We start from the raw sequence: 25802 nt of genomic DNA, 5'->3' as shown, positions 1-25802 counted from the left end.
TTCCACAACGTTCCCACCGTCTGCCGAGTCGCCTCACGTCAACGGTTCCGCTCATACACGAGAGACAATATCGTTTTGTAACGGTGATCAAGTGGGAGAACCAGCTCCACGAGCCGATCTGCTCTGACCTTTGACCTCTGTGTGTCAAGTGGAACATGGACAGCGTTGGGATAAATATTTTTTAGGATACTATTGAACTAAAAGTTGAATAGTTAGATAAGCATTTTTTATAGCTTCTTTTCAGCAGTTGCTAATTCTTCACATCTGCCAAAGACCTTAATTAACCGTTAACTATTCTGCTAATGTGAAGCAGCACGCTAATAGATGCTAAAGGTCATTGGTAAAGTGATAGGTGCTGTGTTAAGGTGACACTCCATTTATGATCCAATGCCAAACAAGATGTTTTCTGTACTGTTATTTATTTAAAAAGTCACAACTGAATAACATTGCATAACACAAATGCATGTGGAGGACAGAAAGTCAAACCCAACATGTTCCCTAGAAAAGGAGGGGAAGAGAAGTAGGCAGAGCAAATGTCAAGTAAATGGTTCCCTCCTGATTTTGTCTCTGAACCACGAGAGCGACCCTGCAGCGGCAGCGCAGCTCGACCGCCTCGGCGTCCAGAGGAGTTTGGGTTCGTACGCCTCTCCGGTCACAACAATGGGGATTTTGATCAGATATGAACAGTTTGGTTCCTTTATAGCAACAACGCTCGTTAACTGGATGTTATGTTCTTAACAATTCAAGTATCAAATCCAACCAAAATCTAAGTTCTCATTCAGCAGGATTTAGTTTTACATTCAAATGTTTTGCTTCAAATTTGTGCCAGAACGATAAGAATTGTTACAAAAAATAGTTTCTTCTCTACATACCTGGAAAAGGAGCGCGGGTTAGGATGAAGTTGTGTTGTGTAGCATAGTTTCAGACAGCACCAGGCAGGAGTCATGAGGGTAGACGTTAGCCTAAAGGTCCAGAGTTACGATCCCCGGACAGGTTCAGGACAAAATAATAATCCAGGTGAGGGAAGAGGTTGGACAGCACGTTTCTGTTCCACAATAACAACAACTTTTACCAAAATGCCCTCGAGCAAGGCACTGAACCTTCGACTGCTCCATCATAAGTGATCAGTGGCTGACAGTACATGACTGACCCAGCAGGCAAGTCTCAGGTGTGTGTGTGTGTGTGTGTGTGTGTGTGTGTGTGTGTGTGTGTGTGTGTGTGTGTGTGTGTGTGTGTGTGCCTCCTCTGCACAGTGATGTCATATTGAAGCTGAGCTCTTGAATCAGTGCTAGAGAGGATGGAATCTTGCTCTTTTACCCTGTGGAGAGCATCCTCCAGGGGTTGACCTGCTGGGACGTCAGACTCTGGATTTAAATGTTGAGGCCTTTTCAAATCTTATTTAGAGTTTTGGAGTCAGGAAAAAGAGATTGAATCAAAGTCTTTAAAGAAGAGTAAATGAAAGTGTCTCTTTTTTACACAACAGCTTCCGCCAAGGTGTCCCTGAGGACGGCACCTACTGGTTGGAACGGCAGCTCCCGGGTGTGGAAGTGTGGGTGGGAAACAGCCATCATGTGGGGGGGGGGGGGGGGGGCTGGCTGTGGGGGGCTGCTCTCCTGTGGTTGACTCTGTGGGTGAGGATGTTTATGGGAGCTGCTAAATGTAGAACTGGTGCAGGGCCAGCTTGTCCATGAAGGGCTGAACCAAGTTGTCTGTGGCGAAGTAGAAGACCAGGCCGAAGAAGATGGAGATGGGCAGCGCAGGGAGCGCTTTCTTGAAGATGGCGAGGAGGAGCAGAGTCAGACACAGGCCCTGCAGTGGTGAAGACAGTTCAACAGAGGAGAAACATGCACTGTGACTACAGGAGGCTAAAGGCTAGCTAACGTGCTGAGGCCCTCAGAACCTCGGGCTGCAGTCACTCACGATGAGGATGGCCACGAAGCACGCCAGCGTGGTGTTCCAGTCGCCACTGGCCGTGGCAGAGGCCTTTCCCACCAGCATGCTGTAGAAGATGAAGTCTCCCAGCCCCAGCTTCACACCTCCTGGGAACACAGGAAGACGCCACAATCAGGGTGGGGCCCACCACAGCCGAGCCACCCCCCGCAGAACTCTAGTGACTTCAGCCGTATTTAGCCGCGCTGCCTGAATATCAGGGACATGAAGCCCAGAACTGGCTTAAACATCAATAATTGGCTGAGGCCGTCAGAAGGGAACACATGGAAACTCCTTCAGGCTCGATACAAATGCCAGATAAGCTCCAGAGGCGGAGGAGCCTGAGGTGAGACTTCAACACCGTCTCCACAACACAGCTCGTTAAACGGTGTAAATGAGGTCTGGACCCACTCTCTTCATCGTCATCTTCAGCAGCAGGTCGGGCAGAGGGCATCTCCTGGATCTCCTGCCGGCTCTGCTCGGTGGACTGGAGGGTTCCCAGCTGGTGTTCCTGCTGACTAACCCAGGAGGGGGTGAAGCCTCCATCATCCTGGGACAGACTGGAGGGAGTCGGGGACGCCACGGCTACAACCAGAGGACACACGTGAGATCATGGTGCCAGTGTTCTGCCCTGAAGGCCACGATCAGACACAAGCCCACCTTCTTGGGTCTCCTGTTGAGGCGGTGCTGCGTCTGTGGAGCTCCTTTTGGGCCTGTCGGTGTCTGCCATGTTGACCAGCCACACCATCGTTGCTGGGAAGCAATATTTAGGAATTATCAGCAGCACTCTGACTCCGGATCAAAGGAAGCGTCGAGGAGGGCTCTGAACCCCGAAGGGTCAGATGTTCCCCCGTCTCCCCTCTGCTTCAGAACTAAAACAAGTCTTACAAGAGTAGATGAGAGCTGGAAAGATGGGCTCGTTCCTCTCCTGGGCCGTCTCCACCAGGATCCTCAGAGGTCCTTTGGGACAGAGCACCGCTAGCAGATCTGAGGAGACCACAGAAGAAACAATCCAGACGGTGCCGTTAACCAGCAGAATCAAGGAGACACACGAGTGACTGCTGAGAGGCCGGTCAGCAGGTTTAATCTCCTCATCTACAATGATTCAGCCAGTAGGAGACAACGTGCACCTTCCTGACCTCCGTCGGGAGGGATTTCTACACAAGCATGAACCTTAAACCAGATGTGTGATAAATAATGAGTATCTGTATCAAAAGAAACCAAAGAAAGTAACTTTGACTGCTACTCTGAGCACTCAGACTTCCGTAAAAGTGGTTACAGAAACATCTCGCCGGTTCCCTTTTTCTCCCTGAGTATTTCTCAGAACCAGAAGAACAAGAAAATGGCTGGAGACTCACCATAAACAGATATGACGGCTAATATGAGCCAGGCGGTCCACTCTGGCAGGTACTTGATGAAGACCAGAGCCATGAGGGCACTGATCATGATGAGGTAGGCCTGCTGGAGCCGCAGTGGTCCTTTCCAGTGAATGCACATCATGCCAACCACCCCGAAATTCCAAATTATTATTGCTACGGTGAAATAGTCCATGGCCAGGTTGTAGGTCTTGAAAACTTCTCTGTCAGACAGGAGAGACGTCACACAAAAGCCTGGAAAGACCCCATACATCATCTTAAAGTGAGATTCAATGTTGCCTTACTGGAGGTAGATGTAGGAGAAGAAGAAAAGCAAGAGGAGGGAGGAGAGGAAGAGCCAGCCTGGATGACCTGTGGTGGCAGAGATCAGTCAGCAGTCTACAGGGACAAAGAGGCTTCAAAGGTCTCTTCTGCCAGATCCTCCCCACACACGGAGCTCCAGCTCCAGCATCAGTGACAGTGTGGTGCCCGAGCAGCAAGGCAGGGGAGCAGCAGGGGCCTGGCGTGGCCCCCGCCTGGCGTGGCCCCCGCCTGGCGTGGCCCCCGCCTGGACGTGGCCCCCGCCTGGCGTGGCCCTCGCCTGGCATGGCCCCCGCCTGGCGTGGCCCCCACCTGGCGTGGCCCCCGCCTGACGTGGCCCCCGCCTGGCGTGGCCCCCGCCTGGCGTGGCCCCCGCCTGGACGTGGCCCCCGCCTGGCGTGGCCCCCGCCTGCCGGTGACATCTGAGCTGTCACCGCTGCTTATTACCCACATTTGGCTCTTCACAACACACCACTGTCGGAACTCTTGAATGCCAATAACACGAGTTTTACTGTGAACCCGAGCGCCGCCTGTCCTCGCCCCCCCATCTGATCCCACTCGCCCCCCCATCTGATCCTACCGGAGCGCTGCAGGCGTGCAGGAAGCGGCGTGTACCTTGTAGCAGCGGTATTTGTACAGAACCACCAGCACCAGAGTCATGATGATGATCACAGTGATCATGATGGTGGCGTTCAGGATGGAGTTGAGAGCTCGCTGTGCCACCGTGTCCGTGTCTTCGGGGAAGGGTGTGTAGATCCTGTGGTGACACGCCACATTCATAGAAGAAGAGGAGAAACAAGACTGCGTGTTATCGGGTTGCTAATCAGCTGTTAGCACGACCATAAAAGGTAAATGACACGTTAGCTCGTGTGTCTTTTCACATAACTTTGATGCGATTTTTGTTTGAAATTTGAACTTGTGGGCCTTGACAGTGCACGCGGCCATAACGCCCCCTAGTGGCGTTTAGGCTTTGCTACATTTGATCCGACCGCCATGGCCGACAACACTCACAGTCTCTGCCCGTCATTCTGGGTGTAGTAGGTGACCGACTTAATGGTTGCCACGACAACAACCATGCAGAGGGTCACGGGAACAAACAGCATGATGACGTGCTTGGCCCCGTATTTCAAGGTTAGCTCTTCGTCCTCGTCCTCCTCAGTCTCCACCACGTGGGCAGCATGGGTGGCGGGGGGCTGTCCATTCTGCTCCGGTCCACCTTCACCATGCCCACCTCCTCCTCTGGACCGTGATCGGGTCACGGACACCTCCTGTGGCTGCACAGCGGGTTCATGGTTCACCACGCTGGGCTCTTGGTTCTTTAATTATGAGAGAAAAATCACTTTGAATCACAAGTTGAATGCATTTTTACACATCAGCCAACACTGGTCTCAGGTCACCAGAGCCTGAACCGGTACATGACAGTGGATCAGATCCCCCCACCCCCACCCCCACCCCCACCCCCACCCGCCTGAGAGCCAAAAGAGCCGAATCAAGTGATGGCTTAATTTTCCAACTGTCAGGCAGGTGGAGGCATGTAGCTGAGACCTGAGGCTTCCCAAAACCACGAAGGAGACACCAGCAGGAGTGTAAAAGCACACAGGCCTCAAGTGTAAATGAGCAGCTTCAGCACAGGGCACCTGCTGCTGCCATCAGTCACTTTAGTCACAGCTGTTCACCAGTAACGATGCCCAAAACCTTCCAAACTTTGTGGAGAATGTTTGTGCACGAGGATCTAAAAGTGCCCCAGGACTGAACTGAAGGTGTTTCTGTAAAAGACAAAATTGCAAGATCACCCTTGGGTCAAACTGTGGTGGGTGAGCAGCCCTCGCCTCCCCAGGTGAGAAGGTGATCGCCTGCTCCGTGCACCAGCTCAGTTAGAGCACAGGGACCAGGCACCAGCAGGGTTAGGGTCAGGGTTAAGGTCAGGGTTAGGGTTAGGGTTAGGGTCAGGGTTAGGGTTAGGGTTAGGGTTAGGGTCAGGGTTAAGGTTAGGGTTAGGGTTAGGGTTAGGGTTAGGGTCAGGGTTAGGGTTAGGGTTAGGGTCAGGGTCAGGGTTAAGGTCAGGGTTAGGGTCAGGGTCAGGGTCAGGGTTAGGGTTAGGGTCAGGGTTAGGGTTAGGGTTAAGGTTAGGGTTAGGGTTACACACTGGGCTATTTTAGGGAAGTACCTTCATATTTCAACAGGATATTGCTAATTGAGCTTTGAGCAAAGGAAGCTCACACCTCCACCAAACACGGTGTGATCCAAGGTCAGAAGATACTGTAGGCTGCTTTATGATCAAAGCCTTTTGGAGATCCCTCTGGAATCCACAAGATCACCGAACGCCCATCAGCTTTTCCTTGGCCCTTTATCAATGTTTCCTGAACATTTCACCAGAACCCTTCAGAACTATTTGAGATATTTTGCTGACAGGCAGACAAACGGCTGTCACGTGACCTCCAAGGTGTAGGTTAACAATAATAACATAGAAGAGTTTTACAAGAAGTATGAATTTTGGATCCTAAGAGAAAAAAGAAGGCATTTAATCAGCAACAGTGCATGTGGTCACTGTGCTACTTTCAGTTAAATATAATTAAAAACGAGATGACATCACAAGACGACTGAGTGCTTTGTTTCTTTAGGAACGACAGCTGGGAGCTCACTGACGCCACTTCGCAGGAGAAGGAGTTTTCTCATGAGCACAGAGACGCCCTTTAATCAAAATGCAAAGCTGCCGGAGATAAAGGAGCAGAGTCAGATGCTTGGGGTGTGAACTGAAACCGGACTTTGGCTTCTCCACGAGCATACGAAGAACACGCCTTCCTTCACAAGGCCCGGGTCATTTGACCAGTGCTTCCGACAACACTTGTTATTTCATCTGATTCCTGTTTCACCAGCCAACGTTGGGCCATCACAGACCGAGCTGCATGTCATCACCACGGAAACACTTGGATGGAAATGGATGAACCCATATGCTAATTAGTATGAGCCAAAAATCACCACTAGCAGATAAGAGAGTTAGTTCTGCTGTGATGTGCTCACAAATATTCACAATATTATTCTACTGAGTATTCACCATGTTATATTCTATTGTACTGAGTATTCATCATGTTATATTCTATTGTACTGAGTATTCACCATGTTATATTCTATTCTACTGAGTATTCACCATGTTATATTCTATTGTGCTGAGTATTCACCATGTTATATTCTATTGTACTGAGTATTCACCATGTTATATTCTATTGTACTGAGTATTCATCATGTTATATTCTATTGTACTGAGTATTCATCATGTTATATTCTATTGTACTGAGTATTCACCATGTTATATTCTATTGTACTGAGTATTCACCATGTTATAGTCTATTGTACTGAGTATTCACCATGTTATATTCTATTGTACTGAGTATTCACCATGTTATAGTCTATTGTACTGAGTATTCACCATGTTATATTCTATTGTACTGAGTATTCACCATGTTATATTCTATTGTACTGAGTATTCACCATGTTATATTCTATTGTACTGAGTATTCACCATGTTCTATTCTATTGTACTGAGTATTCACCATGTTATATTCTATTGTACTGAGTATTCACCATGTTATATTCTATTGTGCTGAGTATTCACCATGTTATATTCTATTGAATACTCACCATATTGTTCTCGATATCCTCTGCATTGTTTGCCATGGTTGGCTCAGCTGAGACTTGCTGTCACATGCAAACCAAATTCTTTTACCTTTTGGAAACACATCAGGAGGCAATTTAGTGACAGAAAGCGGCAACACTGACTAAAATGATCAAGTTGCAGCTTTTTCAAATACATACAGGAAAAGGAAACACGTCGAATAAATGCAGGTCGAAATCACCTGAAGTTTGCTTTATTAGCACTATTGCTGTCTCACTTTGATCCATATTTGGAGCAGATAGAATGGAACATCTCCTTTAACGTGTTTGGTTTTATGGACGGACGGACGGACTCTGCGCAGGCAATGCTGAAAAAGCATCAATTACCGCTAGTAACAAAATAATTACCAGGAGTGGTAAGGTCATTTAGTAGAATTGTGCTTTGAAATGACTCAAATCTAAGGTGAGCGGTGAACGTCTCTGCTCATCGTGACTTCATACAGATTTCATCACAAGCGAAGGGCTAAAACGGCCATTTAGAACTTACGTTTATGTCAGGAAGCGACGGCGGTCCCGGGTGGCTAATGCTACACGGCTAAGATAAAACAGAGTGCTCGGAATACAGAGGACAACATGCTAGACCTTACCTGCAATGTTGAAGGGTTAAATAGTAAATTTGATGGTATCTGAATTGGGTTCAAAGCCCGGGCAGCTTCGAGTCTTTCTTGTTCCTGTCCACTCTGTGAACATCCGGTAACCGTGAAAACAACTTCCGGTTGTCTCAACTCCGTGATGCGTTCAAGAATAAAATAGCATATTGAGAGGCGTTGATAGTTTTTGCTGTTAAATTCAAGCCGTAGAATTTAATTTGGTTTTACTGCAGAGCAATTGACCATCTATTTGTAGACTACTGACCCTAACTGATAGATAAAAATTACAACCAACCACAACCAAATGTTTTCCACAAGGAAAACAGGAACAGGTGTTCAGCGTAGTTCTTCCGGTGTCATAGGTCAACTCGTCCTAGCAGCAGCGATCAAAGAAAATCCCGTGAAACCAACAAGAAAATATCTCCAAGCCATGGTTAGTATGCGTTAATATCTGGTTAATAGTTCACATGATTTAATATTCGACGAATGTTGTTACATATCCAAACAGAGTGTGTCTAAATGTTCGTGTTTAAACACGAATCTTGGTTTCCAGGGTTGCGCGCTAATGCTAACTGTAGCATGAATGTGGGGGATGTTTGCCCGTAGAGCGAGTGCAGTGAGTTAAAACGAGAAACAAGCATAACAACCTTTCTCGAGTGCTGCTTGCCTTTGTATTGTTTTCTGCTCCTTCAATGCTGACGTTAAATAACCAGGTTTTTTGTTTTTTTTTACATTCAACTTTTGGCTCTACGCAGAAACATGATTTGTATCACTAATTTTCCTACTTGAGTCCGTAAAGTAGCAAAAGCTTGAGTTGATAAATTGTGTAAAGTCTGGCCTGGATAATATGCCTTTGAAAGCCAACCTTCTGTCTTCGCTGCAGTCCCACACCATCCTGCTCGTCCAGCCCACCAAGCGGCCAGAGGGAAGGACCTACGCCGACTATGAATCAGTCAACGAGTGTATGGAAGGTAAGTGCAAGGAGTTTCCTTCTGCAGGGGATTTCTGCTTTTGCTCCTCTCTTTTGAGAGTGTGGACCAACATATGGTGATTGTGTGTGTCCCCCTCTCAGGTGTGTGTAAAATGTACGAGGAGCATTTAAAGAGGATGAACCCCAACAGCCCATCGATAACGTACGACATCAGCCAGCTGTTTGACTTCATCGATGACCTGGCTGACCTCAGCTGTTTGGTGTAAGTTTAAGGACAAACCGTGGGAGAGAATAGTGCATTAAGGGGAAATATTTTGGCATAAATTGCATTTAAATTATGATTTTATCTCTACTCAATAACGCACTGTGTTATTAGTTGGTGTCTTACAGGTAAAAAGGGATGAAACAACAGCTGAGTTTCCATAGTTACTGCAGTTTTTTACTCATGGTAGCAGCTGGGTATTTGGCTTTAGGAAACTAGAACAGGTAGTGTGGCCGCTGAACCGGGATGTGATTTTCTTTGCGTTTCAGGTACCGAGCGGACACACAGACGTATCAGCCGTACAACAAGGACTGGATCAAGGAGAAGATCTACGTGCTGCTTCGTCGTCAGGCCCAGCAGGCGTCCAAGTAAAAGGCCTCTGAGGAACATGGAGGAGTTCTTACCATTGTTTTTCTTACCTGTACCTGTGTTTGAACCTGTGGGGGGGTGTTCAATGACAATTTATATTTCTGATGAAGGGAAGGAGGATTTGAATGCTTTACTGTCAATAAAGGTTTGATTTCAACAGTCTGTGTTTTTCCATCTTCCTCGTCGCTGTGTGTTCCACCTGTCGTTGGTAAACCCGCACAGAACGTCTCAGATTGTGGAGACCCGGTTGGATTTGCTGTGGTGCCCAGGTCAAAATCGGCTGTTGCCGTGTGTCCCGTCCTCCTGCTGGGATGCAGTTGAGTGCCGAGAGCAGAAATGATGCTCAGTGATGCAGATTATCTCTTAAACTTGGATCCCGGCCACAAAAGGATGATTGTTAAGTCACAGGATTTTTAGGATAAACGGTTAACTCGTTTTTTCTGTTTTGTTTCTCTTGTGTTAAGTTTGAAACAGCAGCTCTCACGGTGACGAGGGCCAATGTTCTAATCACTTCCTTTGGGCTGTGACGCCAAACTGATGGATGTCAGATTTCCTTTGCACATTTTCTTTCCAGCGGCAAATGAGACACGTCGGGAAATATCGATTTCCAACATCCCTCCCCGGGAACGTTTATACTTCCACGGACACGAGAGGATTTCAAGATCAATAGATTTTAATGGAAACATCTGTAGGTTGGTGGGCAGGGGCCGGCAGTGGGGCGCGTGTGTGCCGCCTGGCGGAGCGCAGAGCCCGCTCAGCCTCCTCTCTGCAGCCGCCCCTACCCCGCCTCCGCCTCCGCCGCCTCCTCCTCTCACCGTTGTATTTTTCCTCCACCTTTGTGTTGTGATCGGCTCTCCCAGTCTGTTTTTTCACACCCAGCCACCCGCCCCCTCCTCCTACCCCCTCCACCCCACCCTACCCCATCAACCACCCCCTCTCCTCCTTTTAGCATCTGAAAGGACCACTGAGTGAGAATCGATGGCGCAGAGGCCCGCTTGACAGGACAATAAACCACAAAGAAGCGGTGAGTTTTTCCCTCCTCATGCGCGTTTCTGCAGAATGGTGGAATTACTCTAATGGCAGCGACGCGGGAGCTGCTCGAGGCGGCTGCGTGGATCTTTAACACAGAGCATCTTTTGTTACCGCGATATGATTTACAGCCGGCGGCAGCTGCCGCGTCCCAACCTGCAGAAAAGGAGCGGAATGATCCCCAATCTGAACCAGCAGCGCGTCCTGAAGGTGTCGGGACGCTGCTGGCTCCTCCGCACACGTTCACCTTCTGTAACCCAGAAACGCAGCCTGGCCCTGTTATTGCAGCGCTGGATGGGGGGGTTCGGGATGCGGTACCTCCAGGGTGTTAATGCGGTTCTCTGTTGTAAACAAATACGTGTCAGCGGTATCTGTGTGTGTGTGTTTGTTTGTTGTGGTGGGGGGGGGGGGGGGGGGGGGTCATGTTTTTATAATAAGCGGAGCTTCTTGGAATTTGAACACAAGACAGTGAATATTTCGTTATAATTGGCTCACAGCCACTGAAGCGCCTTCACAGCTGTTTTGATGTGACATGGGGGGGTTCCTGTTTACAGCTGAGGGGCCGAGGCGTAACTGCCATGGCCACAACAATGGCTTCCATCTCCCCCAGGCAGCCTCAGGTCCACAGGATCCAGAAATATGATGCTGCTGTTCTTGGTCTGGATCTGCTCCAGATGTGGGCCACAGCTGTGGAGCAGCTGATCAATCCCATCTCCGCGTTAGTGAGGAGTCATGGCGGCGACCTCGTGCGACCTGGCAGCCTGTGGCGTTGTGTTCCTAACTCTGCCTCCGCTCGTGTCCAGCTGCCCTCCCCAGGACGCAGCCATGCCCCAGCGGCGAGATGACCCGTCTACGCGCCGCCGCCTCGGCCTCTTGGCATCCCGCCGTCTACAGATGCTGAAGCCCGACTGTGACTTCCCATGAGGCCACCACCAGAACTCGGCTCAACTGCTCTGTATGGGGCTCCTCACATATGAAGTAGGTTGTGATGACGCGCCGCCTGGATGGGAGCAGGGCCGCACACAGATGCTGGAATGTGAATTTATTGGGTCAAGACAGGTCAGACATGGTGACACAAAAGCAGTGGAGGCCATGAGGAGCATTCAGGGATTTCAATGCATATTTTGGTTTTTTGATTGACCATTCAGCCCAGTCTTTGTGTTCTTCATGATGCTCCTCCTCTTCCTCATAGCTGACATGGAGGATGAAGATGGGACTTGCCTACTTGATGTTTTGTGGTGAGCCTGATCATCCCAACCACACGACTGGATCTGAGCATATTGTTTTAAAGCTGCTTTACCATGATTGGATGTCTTTGTCTCTTTGTTTTCCACAGTGATCCACAAGCCCTGAACGACTTCCTGCATGGAACAAATGAGGTAAAACAAGTTCAGGGAAAACCTGAGCTGTAACTACCTGTCTTTCAAAAGAGGCTGTCAGCCCAATCTGAACCCAATCGTGTCTGATTTAATTCCACCAGCTGCAGACTGAAGACCTCCTCATTAACTCCTCCTCTGGGGAGCCCTCCCTCTTTGCAGATGCCCCGGTGAGTGTCTGGCACCACAGCCAGCAGCCTCACAACAACCCACATTTGTCCCACGAGAGGCTTTTCTTCTCTCTTCTTGTAACAGGAAGTGCTTCCCGTTAACTTCTACTAATCGTACAAGTCTTTCTTCTCTCTTGTCTGTGGCTTTCTGTCGGCCCCCCACTGGTTCTGACTAAAGAGCCCCGTCTCTCTGCTGGGAGATGGTGGGGATTCCCCAGGAACACCTCCGCCTGGGTGCGTGGATCTGTCCTTCCTCGAGGAGGCTCTTCTGTCATCACCAGAGGGTGGTGAAGACACGCAGCTGGGGCAGGATGGGACACCCATGGAGGCGGAATATGAGGGGAGGAAGGGAGAAGTGGAGGAAGCGGATGAGGCAGAGGTACCAGAGGTGCAGTGTGATATCCTCCAACAGAGCCTGCAGGAGGCTGAAATCACAGAGCAGACCATGGCTCTGGAGGCAGGTCTGGCCCAACCGGGAGACAGTCTGTCCTTGTACTCACCTGCTCCTATCCTCCCTCCTTCTGATTCACCATTCCTACCCAAGTCTGTGACTTTACCCATCGCCCCGGTGTTGCCCAGGGACACCCAGGCAGCAGTGGAACCCCCTCAGCCTTCCCTCCTTGCTGTCGGGCCAGGCTGCCCATCTTTAAAACCTGCTGCCCCTCCTCAGCTGATGGGACTTCTGCCGGGAAACGTGTTCCCTGCTGCTTCTCCAGACGCCTCCTTCTCTCTGAGTCCTGCCCAAGGATCTAGTATGATCATCCACAAGGCTGTTCCCAGCATAACCACAGGTCCTCTCAACAACCCCAGCCTGAGAACAACAACGACAGCACCAGGCATCATCTTTCAGCGTGCCCCTCTTCCCATCCAGCCCAAGCTACCCATTAGTATCCAGCCAAGGCTGGTTCAGATTAGCCCCAAGCCTTCTGGACAAAAATCCACAGCAGGTCTTACATTTGTCCCAGGAACTGCCTCACCAAATATTTTACTCTCCCAGACTCCTGGTCAGAAGCCTGCAGCTCCACCACCACACCTCAGCCAACAGCTACCCAAACCAGTCAGCCTGCAGTTGGTCAACCAGGGAGGCTCCTTTGTGCTCCAGCCTCAGGGACTCTTCCAAGGTCAAAACCAATTCCTTCTTCCAGGCCAGTCTCCAGTCACGATCTCCCAGCCAGTCAGTGCAGCTCGACCGTTGCTGACCACCAACCACCAGGAACCACTGCAGAGCCTGAATCCCACCACAAGGCAGCTTTTAGATGGATCTCAGATCTTAACTGTGCCCCAAAGGCAGCTGAACTTCAGCCCTGTCTTTGCAACCCCCACGGGGCAGCTAGCCCTCCGCCAGGCCACTGTGCTTTCAGGACCTCTGCAGCTACAGTCAGCGCCCCCTACTGTCTTTCAGATGCCAGCACAATTGGCCGGAACCTACAGTGCAGGAGGGCAGGGACAACGAGCCACCCTGGTCCACACTCCTGCCCTTGGTAACCACATCACTCTGATCAACAGTTCAGGGGTGCTTCCCCCAGATCTCACTTCCATCTCCATCATTAATGGCCCCTCAGTGGTTCAGGGGCTTCCCTTCACTGCCCAAGCTCCTCAGGCTGCAGTGACAGAAGGACAGCTGAACCTCCAGCAGGCATCTGTGGTCTTTCTGCCAGAGAGATCCATCCAAGGGGAGAAGACCAGCTCTGACGAGGCCTTCAACAACTTAGCCCAGGTGAGCTACTTGTTGATGTGAGTTGCATCTTGGGAACTTTTTATTGCAACATGTTTTGTTTCATGAAAACCCAAACCGGTTTTGAAGCCTGTAATATATTTTTCCTCACTGCAGACCTATGGACATGTTCTCCAGCAAGTGTCTGTGCAGCCCAGCTCAGCAGGACACCAGCCCTCGTCTCCACCTTCAGTCTCCGTCCTTCAGTCTCCTCCTGAAGCTCCCCTGGGCCGTGATCGCCCCGCGGAGGTCCCCAAACCTTTGATGCCCCCAGCAAAGACGGCCAAGGTAGTGGAGGAGGCGACCCACTCCATCAGCCAGAACGAGGCCTTCTTGCAGCATCTGCAACAGGTCAGAGCTTTGAAGCGTTCCTGCAGGGTTCCTCCCATAAAGGTGTCAGACCCCCAGTACCAGCATCATGGTGTCAGGGTTCCTCCCATAAAGGTGTCAGACCCCCAGTATCAGCATCATGGTGTCAGGGTTCCTCCCATAAAGGTGTCAGACCCCCAGTATCAGCATCATGGTGTCAGGGTTCCTCCCATAAAGGTGTCAGACCCCCAGTATCAGCATCATGGTGTCAGGGTTCCTCCCATAAAGGTGTCAGACCCCCAGTATCAGCATCATGGTGTCAGGGTTCCTCCATAAAGGTGTCAGACCCCCAGTATCAGCATCATGGTGTCAGGGTTCCTCCCATAAAAGTGTCAGACCCCCAGTACCAGCATCATGGTGTCAGGGTTCCTCCCATAAAGGTGTCAGACCCCCAGTATCAGCATCATGGTGTCAGGGTTCCTCCCATAAAGGTGTCAGACCCCCAGTATCAGCATCATGGTGTCAGGGTTCCTCCCATAAAGGTGTCAGACCCCCAGTATCAGCATCATGGTGTCAGGGTTCCTCCCATAAAGGTGTCAGACCCCCAGTATCAGCATCATGGTGTCAGGGTTCCTCCCATAAAGGTGTCAGACCCCCAGTATCAGCATCATGGTGTCAGGGTTCCTCCCATAAAGGTGTCAGACCCCCAGTATCAGCATCATGGTGTCAGGGTTCCTCCCATAAAGGTGTCAGACCCCCAGTATCAGCATCATGGTGTCAGGGTTCCTCCCATAAAGGTGTCAGACCCCCAGTATCAGCATCATGGTGTCACCAGCCTGATGAAGCTTTAGGAGCTCCTGACGCTCCCAAGAAGAATCCGGCTCCTTCTCATGGAGCCACTTTGGGGCCTCACGGCAGAACGAGCAGATATCAAAGCTTCGATGGGCCGAGGATGAAAAGCTTCTTGGATAATAATCGGTAGTTATTACTGCACAGTAGTTATTACTGCACAGTAGTTATTACTGTACAGTAGTTATTACCGCAGAGTAGTTATTACCACAGAGTAGTTATTACTGCACAGTAGTTATTACTGCACAGTAGTTATTACTGTACAGTAGTTATTACCGCAGAGTAGTTATTACCACAGAGTAGTTATTACTGCACAGTAGTTATAACTGTACAGTAGTTATTACCGCAGAGTAGTTATTACCACAGAGTAGTTATTACTGCACAGTAGTTATTACCGCAGAGTAGTTATTACTGCACAGTAGTTATTACAGCACAGTAGTTATTACTGTAAGTAGTTATTACCGCAGAGTAGTCATTACTATACAGTAGTTATAACTGTACAATAGTTATTACCGCACAGTAGTTATAACTGTATAGTAGTTATTACTGTACAGTAGTTATTACCACAGAGTAGTTATTACTGCACAGTAGTTATTACTGCACAGTAGTTATTACGGTACAGTAGTTATTACGGTACAGTAGTTATTACCACAGAGTAGTTATTACCACAGAGTAGTTATTACTGCACAGTAGTTATTACAGCACAGTAGTTATTACTGTACAGTAGTTATTACCGCAGAGTAGTTATAACTGTACAGTAGTTATAACTGTACAGTAGTTGTTACCGCACAGTAGTTATTACTGTACAGTAGTTATTACCGTGTAGTAGTTATTACTGCATAGTAGTTATTACTGAACAGTAGTTATTACCGCAGAGTAGTTGTTACTGCATAGTAGTTATTACAGTACAGTAGTTATTACTGCACAGTAGTTATTACCGTGTAGTAGTTATTACCGCACAGTAGTTATTACAGCACAGTAGTTATTACTGCACAGTGGTTATTACTGCATAGTGGTTATTACCGCACAGTAGTTATTACTGCACAGTAGTTATTACAGCACAGTAGTTATTACCGCGTAGTAGTTATTACAGCACAGTAGTTATTACCGCGTAGTAGTTATTACTGCACAGTAGTTATTACAGCACAGTAGTTATTATTGCACAGTGGTTATTACTGCATGGTGATTATTACCGCACAGTAGTTATTACCACACAGTAGTTACTACTATACAGTAGTTATTACTATACTGTAGTTATTACCGCACAGTAGTTATTACTATACAGTAGTTATTACTATACAGTAGTTATTACCGCACAGTAGTTATTACTGCACAGTAGTTATTACCGCACAGTAGTTATTACTATACAGTAGTTATTACTGCACAGTAGTTATTACCACAGAGTAGTTATTACTGCACAGTAGTTATTACTGCACAGTAGTTATTACTATACTGTAGTTATTACCGCACAGTAGTTATTACTGCACAGTAGTTATTACTATACAGTAGTTATTACTGCACAGTAGTTATTATAGCACAGTAGTTATTACTGCACAGTAGTTATTACTGCACAGTAGTTATTACTATACTGTAGTTATTACCGCACAGTAGTTATTACTGCACAGTAGTTATTACTGCACAGTAGTTATTATAGCACAGTAGTTATTACTATACAGTAGTTATTACTGCACAGTAGTTATTACCGCACAGTAGTTATTACTGCACAGTAGTTATTACTGCACAGTAGTAATTATCTCCACCAAGGTTATGTGAGAGCCTCTGTCTCCCTGTCTGCCTGTCTCCCTGTCTGTCTCCCTGCCTGTCTGTCTCCCTGTCTGTCTGTCTCCCTGCCTGTCTGTCTCCCTGTCTGTCTGTCTCCCTGTCTGCCTGTCTCCCTGCCTGTCTGTCTCCCTGCCTGTCTGTCTCCCTGTCTGTCTCCCTGCCTGTCTGTCTCCCTGTCTGCCTGTCTGTCTCCCTGCCTGTCTGTCTTCCTGTCTGTCTGAATGGATTCAGGGAGAGTTGATTGAATTTGCGTGATGTTCTGGGGGTCTTTGACCTCCCAAAGATCAAGGCCCAGGAGCTTTGATCCTGTAGGAACCAGACGTGACCGCTGGAGCTACTGTAGTTCTATTTTTAGGTAGAACAAGGTCCAGCTCAGGCAGCTCAGATGATCCAGGTTCCTGGGTGGTGCAGGTCTGCTGGACATTTTACACATGTCTCCCCCACAGCAGACACGTCTGTCCCCCGTCCCGTCCGAGCTGGTGGTCGGAGTGCTGCCGGCGGCCCCAGGGGAGACGCTGGCCTCCCCGGTCCCCAGGGACAGGGAGACCCGACCCGAGACACGGGACCCTGTGGACGGCGCTCTGATGCCTGACCAGTGTGTTGAGGTGTCGCCCCCTCTCTCGGACCCTGAAGACACGCCCATAATAAGCTCCACCCCTCCCCTTCAAGATGCAGAGACAGCAGCGAATTTCTCCCCCCCCACCTCAGCTCCAATCGGGCCGGCCGGACCTGAGGGTTCTGTTCCCCATCGTCCTCCACTCCAGTACCAGGGGTCCCATCAGATCACAAAGGCCTTATTTGCCCCAAAGCAGCAGATTCAGCCACCTGTGTCCCAGGTCCAGGTCCAGGTCCAGGTCCAGGTCCAGGTCCCGGCGCCTCAGCCGGCTGCCGACTCGGCTGTCCAACAGCACAAACACCACAGTGAGTCCCAGCGGTCGCCACAGTCGTTCGGCTCGGCGCCGCCTTCGCTCACCTTCACCTCTGTCGTCCCACCAGAGCCACCAGCTGCCTTGGAGACCAAGAGTACAGCGCTCGCTCCCGGTGCCGGTCCAGCCGGTCCAGCAGGCCAGGACGTCCAGGGCCAGCCGCCCCCGGCCCCGTTAGAGGTGAGATGATCCCACTGAGGAACCAGCTGATCCGTTTAGTGCTAACTGGACTGAAACCACCGATTGTGTTGGATGTAAATGTGAATTCCTCCGTCGTTTAAAGCTTGAATGCCACAAACACCTCATTGATGTTTTGATCGTCTTCATCCTTTCATCTAATCCTAAAGTCGTCTGGCCGCCGTCTGGCGGCTCCACGGAGAGAAGAGCGGCTCACGGCAGCGAAGCGCCGGCACAGGTAAGACGACCCTCCGACCATGGGGGGGTTATTCCTGCCAGTGGCTCCAGCAGCACCGCGGACAGATGAATAATTGATCCATTTTACTGCTTTGATCCCCTTGAACTCTTTTTCCTATTTTCATAACATGGGTATTTTGGGTGGAGTTCACTTATCTTCTTGCAGTCACTCCATCCAATTTACTGCCACTGAAGTTACAATTTTCCACTGTTAGCCCTGTTAGCCCTGTTAGCATATTTTGTGGTGTCAATGTAGCCAAAGTAGCAACAGTTTGCTAACAACAGTGTGTTAGCGGCTGCGTGCTAGCAGTAGATTGACTGTTCGGAACCGGTCTCCAGGTTCCAGCAGCGGATTAGCTCGGACCAAGCAGCGGTCCAGAGCCCGCCCATCAGGCCGGCCTTCGCTACGCTGAAGGATGCTGTGAGTCACCTGTTGCCGTATCATTCCTGCGCTGGACACCTGCCCACTCAGGAGCACTTTACCTCAGGTCAGAAGCTCTTGTTGGTAAAGGCTGTAACTGTAAATGCCCCCCCCCCCTCATGACTGCGTCTCCTCTCACAGTGGACCAGGAGTTTGACATCGTGTCCAGTTTCCTGCTCAAACGCACCAAGGACATGGTCAACAAGTACAGGCAGCTCCTAGTCAGAGAAGCCCAGGTAAGGCCCCGCCCCCGTCTGTACAGGTGCGTTCTTCTCACACGACCGTGGTTACCTGTGGTCCACAGCAGGAGAGTCCGTCGGCAGAGATGGTGATGCTGGAGCGGCTCTTCCTCCAGGCCGAGCGATGCGCTTTGGTGGAGGACAGGCGGCGGGTTCGTAGAGACCCAGGTCAGTGCATCACACCGTGGGGGGTTAGTGTTGGGGGTCTGGGGCTGGTGCAGGCTTTTGGGGGGGGGCAGAGTTCAGGTCTGGGTGCGTAGATGTCATGTGACCATTATGTCCTCCTTTCTAGAGTCAGTGATGTCATCCATGGCTGCCCCAGCATCGTCCCCCCATGGTGACCATTCCTTTGGCCCCTCCCACCCATCCTCCTCTAGCAGCCCCTCCTCTCCCCCATCGTGGTCCAGGCTGTCTGACCGCCCCCCAGGACTGAAGACGTACCGCTCCAGCTCCCGGGGGGCTCTCAGGCTCACCATCAAGCAGGAGTCCGGCTCCCGTAAGGTTGTTCACAACTCTGCCTGCGAGCTTGGACGCAGCCGCGACCACGGCGTGCCGCTGACCAATGGGGGCGGAGCCGTGGAGGCGCCAGACGGAGCCTCCGAGGATGCCGCCGGACCTCTGCCTGGGAGAGTTCTGCACACCCCCAGAGTTCCAGAGCCACGTCCGCAGGCTGGTCGTGTGGAGCCCCCTCCCGGAGACGTCACCCCCCCAAAACTGAAACGCTACAGGTTGGACGCGTCACCGCGGCTGGAGCAGCGGTTCAACCCTCGAGAGGACAGCGTGCTGAGCGAGCACCTCCAGACCGCCATCGACAGCATCCTGGAGCTGCAGCGCCTGCAGGGGGCCCCCGCCGCCCCCGCCAGGGCGCCGCCTGGAGGGTCCCCTGTGCGCTAACGTGTCCCCAGAGACGACTCGCGTCAAAGTTTGTTTCTGGGGTTCAAAGATGAAAAAACCCCGATTGTTTAAAATGAGACGAGACGCAGACGCCCCCGAGGAGCCACAGACGCCTCGAGGAGCCACAGACGCCCCCGAGGAGCCACAGACGCCCCCGAGAGCCACAGACGCCCCGAGGAGCCACAGACGCCCCGAGGAGCCACAGACGCCCCGAGGAGCCGCAGACGCCCCCGAGGAGCCACAGACGCCCCCGAGGAGCCACAGACGCCCTGAGGAGCCACAGACGCCCCGAGGAGCCGCAGACGCCCTGAGGAGCCACAGACGCCCCCGAGGAGCCACAGACGCCCCGAGGAGCCGCAGACGCCCTGAGGAGCCACAGACGCCTCGAGGAGCCGCAGACGCCCTGAGGAGCCACAGACGCCCCGAGGAGCCACAGACGCCTCGAGGAGCCACAGACGCCTCGAGGAGCCACAGACGCCTCGAGGAGCCGCAGACGCCCTGAGGAGCCACAGACGCCCCGAGGAGCCACAGACGCCTCGAGGAGCCACAGACGCCTCGAGGAGCCACAGACTCCCCAAGGAGCCACAGACGGTCCACGCTGGGAGGAACAGGAGCCATCCCCCGTTACTCCGTCCTGGTCAGCAGAGACGGCGTCCAGATGATCCGAGAGCTTTTCATGAAAATGTGAAGTTCTTTTGGCATCGTGTCACAATTCCATGTGTGATGCACCTGTGCCAATTTGTGATTGCAAATGAGGAAAGGTGTGTGTGTGAGTGTGTGTGAGAGACAGAGTGTGTGTGTGTGTGTGTGTCCTGCAGTGGGACGGTGTTTAACCCCCCCTGTGGGCTCCATTATTTCACCGTATTGACTCATTTTTCCAAAGAATTTCGATTTCGCCACATTCTTAAAACACCAGCAAAGGTCACGCCACAGACGGGGGCGGGGCTGAGGTGGGGAGGGCGGGGTGGGGGCGGGGTTGAGGTGAGGAGGGCGGGGCTGAACGGGGGAGGGCAGGGTGGGGGCGGGGTTGATGTGGGGAAGGCGGGGCTGAGGGGCGGGGTTGGGGCAGCAGAGTCCTTTTATTCCTTCTTTTATTTATTTACGGACCGACTGAGATGGTTTTCTGGACGTGTTTCCGCGTCAGCAATAACGAGCCGACATCGTTAGCGGCAGGGGTGATGCTGGGGGGGTTGATGGGGGGCTCAACCCTGAGGTCATCGTGGGATGCCCCATTTTAAATGGAGCCTCTTTGAGTCATCGCAGACCAAAAACGAGAGAAATCGTCCGTTTCCTGTTTCCACTGAGACTTCCCTTCGCGTTGCCACGGCAACATGGTTTCTGCTACATCTTACGTTAATGTGACAATCTCATGGTTTGAAATGTGAATTCCCGGGCCAATCGCATCAAATGTGAGGTCAAAGGTCAACCGTCTATTGGAAGTGTAGATCAAATCTAGCTGTGAGGGGGGGGAGGGGGGGAGCGTGCCTTAACCACCATCCAGTCTGCTCATGACGGCACCCTCGGAGCGCTGCAGCCTCTGGCGTTCTGACCGTTCCCAGCGATCCGACGCTCCTCTGCAGGGATTCCGCTCTTTTCCTGGGTGTTCAGGACCTGACGGGACTGAAGAGCCGCAGTTTCTTATGCAGTAGTTTGTTCTTCAGGTGGAAGCAGCAGATGAAGCGACGCTGCAGCCGACGCGTCCCAATCCGAGGGGCCGGCGCTCCGAGGGCCCGGCGCTCCGAGGGCCCGGCGATCCGAGGGGCCGGCGCTCCGAGGGGCCGGCGCTCCGAGGGCCCGGCGTTCCGAGGGCCCGGCGCTCCGAGGGGCCGGACCTGCGGCTGACTCGAGCCTTCGGGGGCGTTTCCACCTGCGGAAGTCTCGCCGTGATGCAGTAGCGACGTGCGAAGGAGGAAGACTCCTGCAAAGAGGCGGCGTCCTGCCAGTCACGAGCGCGTGCACGTCCGGCGCGTGCACGTCCAGCCCTTTAGTCCAATCAAAGCAGGAGAACTCGTCACTCTCATTTCGCTTCACACACACAAGAACTTTTGACTGACGCCAAAATCAAGAGGCCTTAATTAATTCAGCAAAACGCGATTGTAAAGAAAATTCTGCTTTGAGCCGAAGGTCACGAGCGATTCCGCCGCGGACGAAACCGCTTTTGTACATTTTTACAGACTATTTATTAAACTGGGATTTTGTAAGAAATAAAAAGGGTGAATGTTGTCGTGTGTGAAGAAGATCCCCAAAGAAAAATGACAAATACATCTTTATTTATTTCAATTAATCACAAAGATCAAAGAAAGGATCAAAGAACGACAGATTTATAGTGTTTACTTCTGATCAAAGGGACCACTCGGCCCTGCGGGGGGGCTGACCAACGGCGCCTCCTTTAGTGTCGGCGCTCTTTTCCCTCTCTGAGCCAAATGGATTCTGGAAAACGACGTCGGACTGAAACGGCAGAAGAGGAGCCGCGGCGCCGCCGGGCGTCGGCCGTCGGGAGGCGCCATTAAAACATGAGCCGAGGACGCGTCCGAACACGTCGGCGGGGGGACGCGGACTCCAGGAGAACAAAGTGATGGGGACACAACCGGGTCCCAGGCGGGACGCCTGGGCGGGAAGGAGCGCCGGGTAAAAAGGCCAAGTGGTTCCGGTCCAGACTGGTGCTGGTAAAAGCTGCTGACCGTCATTACTGGGGGGTTAAGAGCAGCTTCACTAAAAATCTGTGCTTCCGCTTCAACGCGTCATAAATTATTCTACATCTTCTCGTTCGTTAAAAGGAAAAGTGGCCACGTGAGACTTGGAGCTCCGGTTCAGTCCAACTGGAACCAGCCCACCTCCTCTGGACCGAGGAGGCTCCGGCCGGGGAGAAGCCGCTCCGCTCCGCTCCAGGACTCAGCTGGGCTGGACGGGCAGCTCCGCTCCGTACTTGCGGAGGAACTTGCTGTGGTTGTGGTCGACGGCCCAGAGGGGGGGCAGGTGGCGCGGCTGCATGGAGGCCAGGAAGTGCTGCCTCCAGCGCCGCTCCAGCTCCATCAGGCCCGGGAGGCCGCGCTGGGCGTGCGCCCGCACCACCTTCAGCCCGTGGGGCACGTAGGCCTCGTTCAGGATCCTTGAGAGGAGAGAGGAGTGAGAGCGTGGCGAGGTGGGCGGAGACCGCCGGGGTTCAGACTCACTGCGTTTCCAGGGCGGCCGCCTGCTGCAGCGCCGCGTCCGTCAGCTCCTCCTCTTCCTTCATGTCCAGGAAGTTCCTGATCAAGAGCTGCAGCTCCTCCCTGCGCCGCTGCGGCAGCGCCTCCGCGGCGCTGAGCAGCGCCCGCGCCGCCGAACGCACCCGCCGACGGTCCGGGTCCTCCATCAGGCGCACGCCCTCCTCGCAGCCTTGGGGGGCGGCGAACTCGTCGGCCAGCTGCTGCTTCAGGAAGCCGTCGTAGACGTTGGAGGTGGCGTGGCAGCTGGTGCAGAGCAGCAGGATGTCGTGGGAGTTGTGGTCCTTCATCTCAATGGGGAAATGCCGTCGGTACTCGTGAGGAACGATGTTTTTCCTGGGGGGGGTTCATCAACGTTGTCAACAAAACTCAGCCAGACTCAGAAGGGATCAAAGAGGGAGGGATCAAAGAGGGAGGGATCAAAGAGGGAGGATCACCTGATGTAGGAATCCGCTTTGCCACAGACGACACACAGGTTCTCTTTAGCCGTCAGGTAATAGTCCTGCTGGGAGTCGGGACGTCCCGACGGCTCGAACAGCAGCCTGACCACGAAGGGCTCTTCGCTCTGCAGCTCTGGGTGACGACAGAATGAGCTCCAGACCTGGCAGCCCCCCCCCCCCCCAATCTAGAGAGCGATGGCGTACCTCCGATTCCTTTGTCCAGGTACCATCGGGCTTTCTTCTTGTCACAGGTGCACAGCGGTTGGCCGTCAGGAGCGTGGAGGAAGCAGTTGTCATAGAGGGGAGACTTCCTGTTTCAGACAGTTGCTCAAAGTAACTCAAGTGCCTCATGCAGTCATTTGTGGGGGGGTGAAGGCCTCACCTGGCGGAATAACCCACGCCCAGGGGTTTCCTCTTGGAATTCCTCCGAGGGTCTGGGACTTGCTGGTCTCCAGACTCGGGGCTTTCAAGCGTGGGCGTTCTCCGCAGCCTCCTCTTCCTCTCTCCTTCGGCCCCCCTGCTGTCGCCGTCTCCTCGGCCCCTGAAGGGCACGTCCACCAGGCCCTGGCAGCGGGCAGCCAACTCCGGATAAGAGCTCCCGCTGGAAGAGGCGGGTCCGGCTTCGGAGAGGAGGCCGAGGAGGTTGAGGAAGAGAGCGACGGACACCTGAGCGTCTCTGGCTGCATAAGTCACCTGGGGTGAGAACACGGGGGGGTTTAAGCTGCTCACCGTCTCCTAAAGAGTCATCAACGCTTGCTTTGGTCCTCAGTGGGAGGATGAAGGTGCACCTGCTCCAGGGTGAGCTCGTCGGCCTCCCAGTCGCTGCAGCGCAGCTCCACAGATTTGTCCAGGCCAACGTTCAACAGATCTGCCGCCAGCGACTTCAGACTCAGGCCGTTATTCACGTTAGCCTCCCTGAAACGCAGCAGAAGACGCTCAACCTCCCCCAGCAAAGCAGGAAACGGCTTCAAGCGGCTGAAAACAGACCGTACTTTTGCCTCAAGGCCAGGTGGCGCAGATCCACCGTGCACGAGAGCGCCAGGCCGCAGTCGCGCGTCAGGCGTTTGCCATCCTCGTAGCAGCCGACCCCGACTTTAAAAAGGCGCGCGTCTCGGAGGAGCTCCACTAACGTGGGGGGGAGGGGCTGCTGGCAGCTGCGGAAGGCCTGCAGCCTCACCAGGACACACAGACCGGAGTAGGTGGCCATCTGCAGCAGGGACACCGAGGACGCTCTGCCTTTCACCGACACCTGCAGCGCCACACAGAAAGCAGCTCAGCTTAGATTCTGCCCCGCCTCCTAGCTTAAAGCGTGCCCAGGTTATAGACGGCGTCGGCCTTTACCCATTCGCAGTCAAAGCCCAGAACCGGGAAGAGCGACAGCTCCTTCTGCATCCGGGGCCACAGCTGCTGCCACTCCTCCTCACAGCTCACCGTCAGTGGTTTCACAGCCAGCAGCTGCTCACACGTGGGCATGTGCACAGCAGGGGGCGGTTGGGTTCCACAGTCTTTCACGTCTTTCTCCGGCGGGGGGGAGCCCAGGGCGTCCACAGGATCGGCCACCTTCTGGAAGGAAGGGAGCCTCTTCCTTTTGGTTTGGTAAAAGCGCCATGCCAGCACCCCCCCAAACGTCAGCCCCAGCACTGTGGTGATGACAGCGGCTAAAGGCCCCCGCTGGGACATGCTGACCTCGGGCTCCTCTGATGGGCTCAAGTGCAAAGTTACCGTGCAAACACACGAAAGTCCCGCTGGACGTCAGTGGTGGCGTCCGGCCGTCCTGACACGCGCCTCGGGGAAGGGGGCGAGCGCCGTGTCCCTCCCAGCATCAGTGGGATCCAACATTCCCGTGGCACCGTCCCACAGCTCTTCCTGTTGGAACAACACGCTCAGCAAACGTGAATGCAGCGGTCTTTGCTCATCCTAGCCACACACAGGGTCCGGGTCCGGGTCCGGGTCCAGCTCGGTATCATCGCTCCGGTGGCGATACCACTTTAATTTAAAGCACCGCGTATTTAAGCGCAAATGCGGTCGGCAGCAAGCTGAAGGTTTTCTGGGGCTTCTATAAAATCAACTCATGGCGTCAGTCCACACTGAAGCTAAAGTTAGCAAAACTTAGCAAAACCGGCGTTGGCCATTGTTGTGGCCACAAGACTCCAAAAGTTAAACACGCTCAGGGTTGAATCCTAATTATTTTCGGGTCCAACGCCGAGACAGACGGTGTCAACATGACATTTGTAGTTAGATTCACAATGAAATCAGTTCAACCAACGTTAGCATGGTTAAACCTGCTAAATCTCCTTTGCGCTGTATCAGGTCGGTTGTCTTTACGCGTCATTTAGAGCACATTTACAGCACAATATTCCTTTTCAGCTCAAGTGTGCAGCTTGAAACTTACCTTTGCGGCTTTAACCAACGCAGTTGTGTAAATATACAACAGCTTTAACTCACCTTAGCCAAGATGTTCCAGCCTCTATTTATAAGGAAGGGACACACCGGGGCGGAATTAACCGACCGGCGCCACCTGGCGGCGCGGCGGTACTACAGCAACCTGGCCTGCGTTCAGTCATTTCTGAGAATTAAAATAAATATACATGCGTGCACTATCAG

The 25802-nt window shown here is 52.3% G+C and overlaps 4 protein-coding genes across 7 annotated transcripts; 2 read left to right on the top strand and 2 right to left on the bottom strand.

The window, feature by feature from the left end:
* Positions 1-402: 402 nt before the first annotated feature.
* On the bottom strand, positions 403-8015 carry psen1 (presenilin 1). The gene is made up of 11 exons (XM_057059129.1): positions 7865-8015; positions 7245-7329; positions 4617-4921; positions 4219-4362; positions 3590-3655; positions 3288-3508; positions 2818-2916; positions 2590-2682; positions 2341-2514; positions 1921-2039; positions 403-1809 (listed from the first exon to the last, which is right to left on the bottom strand). The coding sequence occupies exons 2-11, from the start codon at positions 7278-7280 to the stop codon at positions 1654-1656; spliced, it is 1413 nt and encodes a 470-aa protein (XP_056915109.1). The 5' UTR covers positions 7281-7329; positions 7865-8015; the 3' UTR covers positions 403-1653.
* Positions 8016-9591, top strand: erh (ERH mRNA splicing and mitosis factor). The gene is made up of 4 exons (XM_057059128.1): positions 8016-8300; positions 8751-8838; positions 8940-9060; positions 9330-9591. The coding sequence occupies exons 1-4, from the start codon at positions 8172-8174 to the stop codon at positions 9430-9432; spliced, it is 441 nt and encodes a 146-aa protein (XP_056915108.1). The 5' UTR covers positions 8016-8171; the 3' UTR covers positions 9433-9591.
* A 702-nt stretch (positions 9592-10293) lies between these two features.
* On the top strand, positions 10294-21763 carry si:ch211-168d23.3 (BRD4-interacting chromatin-remodeling complex-associated protein). Of its 3 annotated transcripts, XM_057058374.1 has the most exons (15): positions 10294-10453; positions 11262-11436; positions 11651-11696; positions 11795-11837; positions 11939-12004; positions 12183-13485; positions 13567-13721; positions 13836-14069; positions 17105-17579; positions 17655-17764; positions 17932-17999; positions 18338-18486; positions 18561-18655; positions 18724-18826; positions 18951-21763. In XM_057058374.1, exons 3-15 carry the CDS (start codon positions 11656-11658, stop codon positions 19550-19552), a joined length of 3444 nt encoding a protein of 1147 aa, XP_056914354.1. In that variant the 5' UTR covers positions 10294-10453; positions 11262-11436; positions 11651-11655; the 3' UTR covers positions 19553-21763. The 3 variants fall into 3 exon arrangements, with proteins under 3 accessions (XP_056914354.1, XP_056914353.1, XP_056914352.1); XM_057058373.1 differs by having other exon boundaries at positions 12183-13721; positions 17108-17579; XM_057058372.1 differs by having other exon boundaries at positions 12183-13721.
* Positions 21764-21805: 42 nt separating this feature from the next.
* On the bottom strand, positions 21806-25767 carry exd2 (exonuclease 3'-5' domain containing 2). Of its 2 annotated transcripts, none has more exons than XM_057058376.1 (9): positions 25644-25767; positions 24540-25064; positions 24191-24447; positions 23987-24113; positions 23581-23891; positions 23403-23509; positions 23196-23331; positions 22726-23094; positions 21806-22661 (listed from the first exon to the last, which is right to left on the bottom strand). In XM_057058376.1, exons 2-9 carry the CDS (start codon positions 24876-24878, stop codon positions 22445-22447), a joined length of 1863 nt encoding a protein of 620 aa, XP_056914356.1. In that variant the 5' UTR covers positions 24879-25064; positions 25644-25767; the 3' UTR covers positions 21806-22444. The 2 variants fall into 2 exon arrangements, with proteins under 2 accessions (XP_056914356.1, XP_056914357.1); XM_057058377.1 differs by having other exon boundaries at positions 25591-25660.
* Between the last annotated feature and the right edge of the window lie 35 nt (positions 25768-25802).

The sequence above is a fragment of the Takifugu flavidus genome, chromosome 16, assembly GCF_003711565.1.
Source record: "Takifugu flavidus isolate HTHZ2018 chromosome 16, ASM371156v2, whole genome shotgun sequence".
NCBI classification, from domain to species: domain Eukaryota; kingdom Metazoa; phylum Chordata; class Actinopteri; order Tetraodontiformes; family Tetraodontidae; genus Takifugu; species Takifugu flavidus.
This window is presented reverse-complemented; position numbering and strand designations above follow the sequence as displayed.